Below are 12,342 nucleotides of genomic sequence, written 5' to 3'. Positions count from 1 at the left end.
ATGTATAATGTAATCATAATTTGCAAGTTTATTTCCTCACTCAGTGCCCTTTAATGTGACAGTAATTCATACAAAACAGTTCTGCCCAACATAGACTAATGTGTTAGTGTGATTTGGATTTTTAACATAGCTTTAACAATTTTTCAGTCATAGCACTGTGATGTCTGCAGTGTGGCAGTTTATAGTGATGCCTAGCTCTGGGGCATCATGCTGCAGAAATGTAGCATGATATCCCACCCAGTCACATTATCCTGACACCAGATTGACCAGTCCTAACACTAACCTTTTAATACTGAGTGCCTAGCGAGACAGTTGATAGTGCTATTTTTATTAATCTTTGGTATGACTTAGTCAGGGTTTGAACCAGTATCCTGCATCTGAGGCAGATGCTCTAACCACTTAGGGCACTGGAATGGTCCCCAACTTAGAGTAATAATTGTTCAGTTACAGATTATCTAATTATGAAATAGCAGCAATCAAAAGTTTCTTGGCCAAAAGATACTGAAGAAATTGAAAAAATTGTTAGACATATACCATACTTGTCAACCTCTCGAGATGAAAACCTGTATGCCAGACCAATAAAAACCTTACAAAGACCCCAAAAACTTTACACGAAAAAATGTATTCCTACATTATATAAGATAAACAGTTTTAAAACAACAAATGCCATAAATAAACTAATTTTACACACATTTACATAATTATTTACATCTCTGAAACTTTATTTTATTTTATTCTTGTCATTTTGAGTGTGTTGTAACACATGTTGTCATATGCAACACATACACCCTTTGCACTTTTCAAATTGTAATCAGGGGTTTAAAGACTGTACAGCCGGTGTCAGTGTTTATTTTAAACTGTAAAAATGATGTTTAAAGACTGTACAGCCGGTGTCAGTGTTTATTTTAAACTGTAAAAATGATGTTGTTGTGTTTGCATTAATGCAGGGATTGTCCTGGGCTTCGCCAATGTCGCAAATTGCGATTTTTTTTCCTTATTGGCGACAAAAATATCCCATCTGGCGATTTTTTTGGCGACATACTTTTTGGTTATTTGATTTGTACATACAATCATGGATTTGGACTGGATAAATTAAAAGGCAGAACGAAAGGAAGCCACAAACTTGACTAAGCAATGCATTGGAATCAATCTGTTACACAAACGATCCTTTATTCTTATTGACAACCCCATCTTTACAGTGCATTGTTACATCATAATCTGCCTATGCTGACATCTGGGCTGAGTACTGTATGCTGTGTTACAGTCAATCATGCTACCGCACTATACCTACAACTGACCGACTTCTGAAGACGCGAATAGAACAGATAAAATTAATTGTATGGCTAATCCTTCTCTTTTTTTTTATACATATACCAATACAATAGTTTTGCTGAACCTTCATAGAAAACTGATAAGCTTTGAAGTACCGACTACCGTGTATAAATACAAAGCAAATGGAAAAAATCTAAATCACAATTACATATGTTGCGAGTGCAGCATTTTACTCATTGATCTTTTCCTTTTGCCATCAGTCCTGTGTTACGGCTGCAGAGACTTAAACTCCGCAACAAGAAATCGCAAAAAAAAAAAAAACAGTTTTGCATAATTAATAATAATTATTTATTTCTCAAAATGCAGGAGTGAAAGAATCCCTAAATTTGGTGTGAATTTATGCTTATATATACGGTCCAGTATTGCCAGGTGTTGACTCGTATAAGCTTCATTCGTGGGAATGTAGATCCTATTTTTCTTGTCGAGAAAATTTATACAGCATTCAGTGATCATTCTTGGGATTTAGGAAGCAATTCACTACAAGCTTTGTGAAGCTAGCCATAAAGGGGGGGGGCTGCTGAGAGACTACTGGTGTCACCTGTCAGCACTGTAGACTGTGAACGTGGATTCAGTAAGATGAACTTCATAAAAACTGACATCAGAAATAAGCTCTGTATCTCATCTCTCGAGAATTTAATGAGAATCAGCATGTACAGATGTGAAAAATTAGACTTTGAAACTGCATTCAACAAGTGGGCAGCCCTAAAATCGCGACGGATCTTCATGTAACACTTTGTAACATTTTGTTAATGCTTCTTGTAATTAAAGTATTAACTAATCCATCTTTTGTAATTTTCATTGCCTGTTACATTAATAGACTAAATTAACACTTGGAAAAATGCACACTACTTTTTTGGCGACACTTTTTGAAAATTGGCGACAAAATATTGAGGTTGGCGATTTTTTTGGCGACATCTTTTTAAAAGCCAGGACCATCCCTGTTAATGGACTTCGTATAACATGTATGTAGTTTTTTCATCACAGAAAAAGATCTCTCACAGTCTGCATTGTTGTGAGGCAAGGTAAGTAGTCATTGAGTAACTAATTTCAGATTTTGGAAGTGGATGCCACCAGTACTAATTGTCTGGCTTATTGTATCCAGCAAAAAGCTCCTTTTCTGGCGATCGTCTGTTAATACAGGCACGCACTCATCAGGCTGCATCCAATAATCCTCAAACACATCTTTAAGTGCTTCATTCTCCAAACGTGGAGCAATTCAAAAATTAAAGTGTTGGTACTAGTATAAAAAAACGATATGTGCATTTTATTTTGAAAATTGAATTTTCAAGATGTAATCTTAACTTCTTTGAATTCATCATGGTCTCATTATTACTTATTTATATTTTTCCCCCATAAACCCATAGTCCTACAATGTAAGACCTCCACCTGATATTTATTTTTGGGTGTCCAGGTCTTACTGCCCTATAATGGCACTGTGTAAGCTGTTCCAATGTTAATTAACATCAGAACAATAAGTCAAATTTTCAGGAATATCTCACATCTTTGCATCCCATATTGACGCTTTTCTACAAATTAAAGTTATAAAGTTTTAGTCAGACTTTACTTACACTGATGTCTTTTTCCTAATAAATTCAAATAAATTTAAATTCCACACAAGCAAATGAACATGTTTTCAAGTTCCGTTGGCCTACATTTCAATTGGCTGGAATGTGATGGAAGCCGGGAATACCAAAATTGGTTAAAAGGTTCATGAGAATCTTGACCAAAATGAAGCTATCTAAATACTTCCTTCAATTAATATATTTTTATTCATGTCATTAAAGAAGGATACTTCATCTTAACCCATTTTGGCATTCCCGGCTTCCATCGCTTTTCAAAGCATTTTAGAGTTAATCCCCACGTTGCTTGCGCATAGCTAAAAAAGACTCAGGATTGTGCTCAGTTAAAATAAAAATACATCCAGACTCCAGGATTAACAACAAAAAGAATTGTAAAAATTGTATTTAAAAAGGTGCATTTTTATGAGAAAAAACATACAAAATGGTTGTATGGCCATACACTGATGAAAATGGATTTTTTTAATACAAATTACAAGTAAGCCATACAAGTTGACAAGTATGATATACATTTGCATAAAAAGTTCTTTTAAAATGAAGATAAAAAGATACTAGGAAATATATATGCAAAAATGATAATAAATAAATTCTGTATTTGTGAGATGTAGACAGTATGATATTAAAAGCATTAGAAAACATAATTAACTTGTTATATAATAACCTTTTTTTTTTCTTCTGAAATATGTAGTATCAAAAGTAGAATATCTTTATTGTACTCTCTTTTTAGCAACCCCACTCTGTATGTATGTGTTTATATGTAGGAAAGAAGTCACAAGACAAAGAGTCACTGACAAAAATAAGAAGTCTAAGAAAACAAGTCACATTCTTAAACAATAATAAATGCAAGAAAGGAGGCTTATTGTAAAGAAATTTCTTTCTGAAATTACATGTGCAAACTATTCAGAGAATACATTTTCTTACAGCAGAATATTAAAACATAAGATTGAAAATCACAGTCTCTCTAGTTCATGCCTTTTTTCTCATATTATTGTACCAGTATGAATTTAATGGTAAATTTAAAAGTTTATATGGTTAAATCAACATCAGATGGAATGAAAACTGGAGAATCAGCAATGTGTAAGCTGGATTGTTTGTATGGGGAGAGTAAACTAGAAGCGGGGGCAAGTTGGTTTCAAAGTGGGGGGTGTTGGCACAAAGGCATTAACTTTAGGGGGCAAATTTACTCCAAACTGGGGACGAGTTGGCACAAAGTGGCAGAGAATTGGAGGGGGATGAGTTTGCAATGGGGTGACTTGACTAGTAAACTGTGTAGGTCTTCAGAGCTATTTCAGTAATGAGTGTCAGTTATTAGAATTCGATTACACAGTCCTTGAAATGATAATTGTTCACTTTATTTAGATCCTCATTCATCCATATTCCTTCTTAGAAGGTCATTAATTACATGTCCTTGAAGTACATATGGCAAATTAATGTTAAATTATATTGACATTGGATGAGGTCAGCCTGAAAGCGTGACCCAGTACAAACTGGATTTAATGTGATATCACAATAAAAGCAGCATGTGTTGGAAACAAAATTTGTACTACTGTGTATTTATTATAGGCCTGATGTCCTTCATTTTGATGTCCCAGTTTAGCACCTGGCTACCACTGTGAAAGTTCATAGCAATAAATAATTTTTGTCTGGAAGTTTTTTGATGATATTTAAGGTGGAGAGGATTCAACAATCATGATAGAATAGACGTTACTTAAACTATTTTAGTATTAAATTTTATAACAGCAATTAATATTTAATTTAATTAGAGTAAATGCACCTATGTGACCACGTTGAAATTCATTACAGTCAAAAACAGTTCTTACCACTGCTATACAAGCTTGATACATGAGACGGGGCATATTCAGTTTTAAAGGAGAGATGTAGACATACATCTTTTTCATGTTTGTGTACTTGCCTATGATGAAACAAATGGCAGGCTGCCGTCTGACTCCAGGAGAAATTTTAAACCAATTTTATTATTATCATATTTATCATCATCCAGCCATCTAGCATTTATAGTATTTGCAAACCCACCCCCCCCCCCCCGCCCCAAAGTTTGTGCTCCACTGCCTATATAGTCCTACAATGGAAGACATCCACTCAGATATGTTGTTTGGTTGCATGTTTTCAAGTTTTGTTGATATGCATTTCACTTGAAATGCAACAGTAGCTACGGACTGCCAAGTTTGTGAGATATTCTTTAAAATTTGGCCTACTGAGGAACAAGCAACAGAACACTGTGATGGAAGCAAGATGCTGCACACAGACAATATAAATATCATGCTGGATGCCTTATGTTGTAGGACTACCTGCCCCCACCAATTCTAAAGGCTAAAAGCATCACCTGCTTGAAAATTGCAGAAAAGTTAGCCGTTTCTTTCATCAGTTTCTAACCTTATTGTTGCTAGCAGGTCTGTTTTGTTCATGTATAAATCCAAATGGAAGTTTCTTCACTAACATCACCACCATATTTGTGTGTGTAAGACTGTTTTGAGTCAATAGGACTATTATATTTTGTCATCTTTGTAAATTTCTGTAACTTTAGGAGTCACATCCTTTGAACCAAATGATGCAAGAGTTTCACTGCTTGCCCTTTTTATGGTCACATTTTTTGAGACTTATTAAAACAAGACATTGAAGGTATTGGAATGCAGACTACACAGATTCTACCTTCTACATATGTGTAGGCCAATGAACCTCAGTCTTTCATTAAAAATGGACTCTTTCCAGAACCAAAGAATGAATGTGACCAGGCTGGTTGTTTTCACTGGAAACTCCTGTTTGGTCTGAAATGGGAACAAGATGGAAATTTAGGGACCCCTTGTGATGGTTGTATTCAGAATTATACATTCATGAATGAAATGACTAACTTTCATGCTTTTTTGTTGTCCTTGATGCCATTCGTTTTTAAAATTGCAAGGAGAGGGATTCAAATTGAATTGTATACTACAGTGTCCTGTTACCGCATTGTACCTATTTATGCTGCATTTGAGTATTTCTGAGAACCGCTGTCATCATGCGACACATCAAGATGACTTGTATATAAACATGTACTCCTGAATTTAACATAGCCATTAAGTTTAAAAGTTGAAAGAAATACTCTATTTATAGTATATATACATTAAAAAAATGCTCTATTTCGCATAAATAGAAGAAATCTTAGATGTCCCTTACATGTACACATTTAAGTAAGGGATCAGCTCTGATTTATATCAAATCCATGTCCAATCCATTTTGTACACTTTTCATTCATAAAATCATGACAAGCACATGGTCAACAAATCATCTGCTTCACAGTTTAAACAAATAGAATTGGTAACACGACTTAAGCTCTTATATAAAAACTTGTTATTAAACTTGTAGGGGACCCATTAAGGGTATATGGTCAAACTTGTAGGGGACCCATTAAGGGTATATGGTCAAACTTGTAGGGGACCCATTAAGGGTATATGGTCAAACTTGTGAGGTTCTTAAATCAACAGCATAAGGATGAGTTAATTAACTTTGTCATCTCTTCAGAGATCCTGTCTGGACATGGGACATACTAACAAAGTTTAGTCGGGTTAGAGTTATCTATAGATGTCCCATGTACTATATGGGAATGCCATTGCAGTGAAACATTTCATTGGCCAAGGATATAGGAACAACATTGAACTGAAATATTTCATTTGCCAAAGATATGGGAACACTTGCACTGAAATATTCCATTTACCAAGGATATGGGAATGCCATTGCAGTGAAACATTTCATTGGCCAAGGATATGGGAACACTATTAAACTGAAATAGTCCATTTGCCAAAGATATGGGAACACTTGCACTGAAATATTCCATTTGCCAAGGATATGGGAACACTTGTACTGAAACATTCCACTTGCCAAGGATATGGGAACACTTGCACTGAAACATTCCATTTGCCAAGGATATGGGAACACTTGCACTGAAACATTCCATTTGCCAAGGATATGGGAACACTTGCACTGAAACATTCCATTTGCCAAGGATATGGGAACACTTGCACTGAAATATTCCATTTGCCAAGGATATGGGAACACCTGCACTGAAATTTTCCATTTGCCAAGGATATGAAAACACTTGCACTGAAACATTCCATTTGCCAAGGATATGGGAACACCTGCACTGAAACATTCCATTTGCCAAGGATATGGGAACACTTGCACTGAAACATTCCATTTGCCAAGGATATGGGAACACCTGCACTGAAACATTCCATTTGCCAAGGATATGGGAACACATAAAGCTGAACCATTAGTGGTGCAGTGTGCAGGAAAACTAAGAATGAGACTCATAGATTTATAGTCAGTTTTCTTTAGTTTGGCAGTGTGTGATTGTCTCATTGATATAGAAAAGAGCTATTATATTGAATGAATATAATTTTTGATAAGTTATATAATATAAGTCTGTACAGGCTTATTAATATACCGATTGAACCTTTCTAATGATGTATTTTGTACTTTCTTGTACTTCAGATAGTACTGATGTCCGTGACATTGGCACCACTCAGACTTGTCCTTATTGGACTGCTCCTGATATTGTTATGGCCCCTTGCATTCATTTCAACCGCTTTTCAGTCACAAGAAGACAGGGACAAACCTATCACTGGATGGAGAAAGTAAGGAGTCAAGTTATCCATATACTTCATTTGGAAATGCATGTGTGCTGTAGTAATGTAGTCCAAGTAGTACATCATCTAAGATAGACTTCCTTGTTCGAGATATGATTAGGTGTGGTCAGTAGGTGTACACAGACAGTTTCTGAATTAAAATCAAACCCCATGTGCTGGAGTTTGGATGATGGGGACATACATCACACAGTTTTGTCTAGTTTAAAATACCCTTTTAATTTTCAGATTTGATTACTCCATTAAATAAAATACGTTAATTTTATTTTCCTTAAAAGTTTGGTGCAGAGAATTGTTGTCTCTTTAAAATTTGGTTCAGTTTTATTGTTGTTGAAAAATAATAATTTATGTTTTGAGAATATATGAGAAAAGCATGGGCTAATGCTGGTTTGCTGCAGAGTTTATTCATGGTTGTTTTCTTCATGTGTTTTTTTTTTAAATTCACCTTGCCAGTCATCTGCCCATCCTTCCATATGTGCTATATGTTTTTACTTCTTTCAAACAAATTAGACCATACATAATGGGAACATTCCTTAGGTCATGCCACTACAAACACTTAAGGTGGTCCACCTAGCATTGGTGTGACATCCATAGCAACAAGGTTTTAAAAAAAATATAGTTCAACTTCTTCTCCAAACTGACAAAACTAATTTTGATCAAAGTAGATAGGAATATTTATAAGGACATGTTTTCTCAAAATGTACTTGGGGTGGGTCCAATCGTAATAGTGTGGCTTCTTTGGGAACCAGTTGGAAAAAAAGACCCCAACGTTTCGACATCTTCTCTATAATGGCTGAGCCAAGTTTTAACTTGATACGAGTGTTTCTTATAACATACTTACCAGAATTATATCTGGGGTTGTTCCCCTAACGGTGGTGTGTCATCCATAGCAACCATATGGAAACATTTTTTCAAATGCTAGACTGTTGATCCAGTTTTGAGCAAACTTGGTAGGAATGTTTGTTCTGTGCTGTCAAAATTGTTTATGTGGTGACTTCCCATGCAGCAGGTGTAATTTCTTTAGCAAATGGGTGGAAAGCTTATTTTCAATTTCTTCTCTGATCTGCTGAATCATTTTTCAGTCAGACTTGGTAGGAATGTTAGTACATGCTCTATTAAAATTATATCCAGAGTTGCTTTGCTCGCATTGATGTGGATTTCTTTTGCAACCATTTAGAAACCTATTTCAGCTTCTCCAGAACAGCTGAACCAGTTTCGATCAAACTTGGTAAGAATGTTTCACAGGATATGCTCTATTTAAATTGATATTCCATATTTACATATGCTCAAAGTCACCAATTCATACACAGGATGAGTAATTGGTATCATGCCTCACTGTGCAGTTCTTACGCTACATTTTTGAAGTGAGTCTAAATTTTTTGGACATGTCAAGTTAACCTATGAACAGGATGAATAATTTATATCAGACATACATGTACATGTTATCAGATATAATGGTAGATGTCTTATAATAGATACATATCTTATAGCTGTACAAAATTACTTTCAGATGAAATGATTGCAATATTTTAACAAGAACTATGATATTTTTCCTTCTTGAGCCTGCTGCATTTTGACCGTGAAAATTGATAATCTTGCATAAATCTGTTTTGAGAGACCACCTGTCTTGAGAGACTTTTTTTTGGGGGGGGGGTATAAATTATGGTCTAACAAAACAGGTTTTGCTGTGCTGATATAAAATGTTGGGTGTTTTTTAGGTGTGGTGTGGGAGAAACTAATTTAGTAAATTAGTGATGTAATACTTGCCTATTGCTATTGTCAGAATCTTTCCGCTGCCCTGCACCTCTGTATCACTACTTTTCGCTGCGTTCAGGTTCACCCTAATGGGAGGATATAGTCACCATAGTAGCCATCTTGAAAATCTTGTTATCACTACTTACGAATGAATGATCATATCAGTACTGAAAGACTTACTAAGATGTCTAGTTGGTACATCTGATCTCCAATATGGCCACCATGACAGCCATATTGAAAATCTTGTCATTGCTCATTGTCCAGAAAAGATGATCACATTCACTGCCAGTTTTCCATCAAAATACATGTATTGATGTATAGTTTGTCATGAATGAAAATGGTGCTTATCTCACATTCATAATGGCTGACACAGTAATTACTTTGAAACTTGTTATTGTTCAAAAATATCAGATGGTTTTGAGCATTCAGAAGTAAAAAATAAATGGTCTTAACTTGAATTCCTGAAAATTCATTTTGGTCAGTGGAGCATCAGGTCCTTTGAGGGACTCTTGTATTAAATAATTGTCCAACCATCACTGAACTAAACTGCCTCAGAGGTAGATAAGCTCAGACCTTTGATTGTAACTTCCTGGCTTTAGAATCATTAGTGAGTGAAAGAAATGTCAAATAACTCGTTATTTTCAGACAGCTGGTGGGAAGTACCTGTAGCTTGACAATTTGCAGTTGAGCGTATTGTACACAAATGTACCAAGGAAATGAAATGCTAATGCTTTGATTCTCCATTTTGGTTTGTGCAGTGTCATGTAACTTCTCTTTTATTGTTCAGTGTACATGTTTGTTTTATAATTTTGTAGGTGTTTCTTCAGAAACTTGATTAAGAAACTTTATGATGATGTACAACTATGGATTTTATATAAACACATTTGATCCAGTATTTAAGATTTTTTAAATATTTTTACCGTTATCTTTCTTATATACCTTTACAGATATTACACATATTTACCATTTATCATTCTTAGTATTTATGTTGTAGTACCACATGTGTACATTTATTTCGAAGGGTTTATGTTCTTAAGTACATTTTATTGAATTCATTAGATGAGCATTTTGGAGTTTACCTTTCAGTGGCTCAGTATAGTCAAGATTCAGTATTGTTGTGTTGAGCCCCACCTGTGCCTCTTTCTCTGTCTGTCTGTCTGTCTGTCTGTCTCTCTCTCTCTCTCTCTCTCTCTCTCTCTCTCTCTCTCATATATATAAACAGACATCATTTAGAAAGTCCTTGCTACATTTAGTATTGAAAGTAGTGAATAAAGGATTAATATTTACTTGTATGGTATACACCTTCAAAGTGTTTTTTGAAATGCTATTTTTTAAAAAATTTCCAGGTGTTTTGAACTTCCTTTTATCTACATTGGACGTGCAATAGTGTTTGTGATAGGTTTTCACAATGTAAAGGTCAAAGGTGAACCCAAACCATCATCAGAGGCCCCCATTATTTGTGGAGCACCACATTCCAGTTTCTTTGATACACTAGCAATATTTTATTGCTCTGGGCTTCCATCTGCAGTATCAAAGAAAGAGAACTCTTCAGTGTTTATACTTGGAAGTAAGTATTCTGTTTTGAAGCCATATTTTTCTCCTATCTGCAGTGGTTCTAACAAAAGGTGTGAGATAGTGTCAGCTTTTATATTAAAGTTTTTAAAGAGCATTATCTCCTGTTTGTATCAACGGATCCTCATTCTCATCATACTTTGTTCACAACTGCATCATGGGTAAAATACAATTTATAAGGATCACAGATCAGATTGGTCAAAAGTTATGGTCACATGTGCAAATGATCAGCTTTAAGGAGGATTGTAAATGTTTGAAGTTTTGGATTTGGCATTATCTGTTGCTGCCATGGATGGAATTTTTATCAGACAATGCAAAGAAGTTTACCATGGGTTATACAGACCTGCCAACCCTCATGATTTTCATGTGAATTGCATGACTTCATGCTGCATGCAAAAAAAGTCATTAATTTCCCAGTTTTTAATTGGCTTAAATCAGAAATACCTTGGATGAAATTCTTATCAGACACTGCAAAGAAGTTTACCAAGGGATATACAGTATCTGTTGGAACATTGATGTCATGAAAGTCGCTGTGGTCATCTGGTTTGCTTTATGTTGACCGCTAATTATTTGCTCATGTTTAGGTATCAGACTTGAATCAAATTAGAACTGTACTTTGCAGCCATACTGGTGACAGTTCAAAGTATCAGAAGTCAAGAATAGTGACTGAATTTGGTTTAAAGTGTTTTCAGTAAACTATTTATATTTATTTATGTTTCTGTTGTTTTCTTTTTCCATAAAAAATGTTTAAGAAGATGTGGCACATAAGCCCATCACAGAAGAGCATCCCATCAAAAGGGTGGTCAAAAAATCAAATCTAAAGATCACATTTTGGTAGTGTGTAACTAAGGCTCCGTAACATTATTGCAGACAAGACAATCAGTTTGTACTTTGATAAAAGTATAGGTAGAGTATTAAAGTTATTATTAAACCAGATACATAAGAGCATCATAATCATTTTGGATCTTTGCTGGATTAAAATATTAAAATCTATTAAAACTGTGCAGAAATATATTTGCCTGTTTATTCAGTCATTACCCTCACAAAAATTTTGTTACCCTCTCATATCCCTAGCACTGTTTCACTTGTATTTATTCTGAAAATTGGTATGTGGATAAATGTCAGGTAGAGTAACAGTATCATACCAAAGCTAGGTACTAGATGAAATTAGCACATTCAGGTGACGAGTATTTTTAGCTGTTCATTCTTTAAACATCCATCCAGTACCAATATCTTTTCAGCTATGTAACTAGAGTTCTCTGCCATTTAACAGGTGCCAAACTTTAGCATTTGGGGTAATGGAAAACCTTATTGATTTTGGGGCCAGGGGTCAAGGTTGCTTTGAAGAAAAGTCATTTCTAGACAATAGCATTTATTCACTTACATGGACCAAACTTTCTGGATAGATTGTGCTTGGGGTAAAGAAGAATACTATATATTTTGGAACCAAAATATCAAAGGTCAGAGTC

General features: G+C 35.0%; 1 protein-coding gene across 5 annotated transcripts in view; it reads left to right on the top strand.

Annotated features, from left to right (window-relative positions):
• Positions 1–12,342, top strand: part of LOC149780578 (lysophosphatidylcholine acyltransferase 2-like) — a 50,327-nt gene that overhangs the window by 1,128 nt on the left and 36,857 nt on the right. For 4 of the 5 annotated variants that reach the window (XM_089937691.1, XM_089937693.1, XM_089937694.1 and 1 more), the window contains exons 2-3: positions 7,395–7,537; positions 10,648–10,868. In XM_089937691.1, coding sequence (XP_089793817.1) covers positions 7,395–7,537; positions 10,648–10,868 — 364 coding nt within the window. Of the gene's footprint in view, positions 1–7,394; positions 7,538–10,647; positions 10,869–12,342 lie in introns of those variants that run through there. The other variant, XM_089937695.1, reaches the window with a different exon arrangement.

Source organism: Sinohyriopsis cumingii, chromosome 16 (assembly GCF_028554795.1).
Source record: "Sinohyriopsis cumingii isolate HCF-2022 chromosome 16, ASM2855479v2, whole genome shotgun sequence".
In the NCBI taxonomy this organism is placed as follows: Eukaryota; Metazoa; Mollusca; class Bivalvia; order Unionida; family Unionidae; genus Sinohyriopsis; species Sinohyriopsis cumingii.
This window is presented reverse-complemented; position numbering and strand designations above follow the sequence as displayed.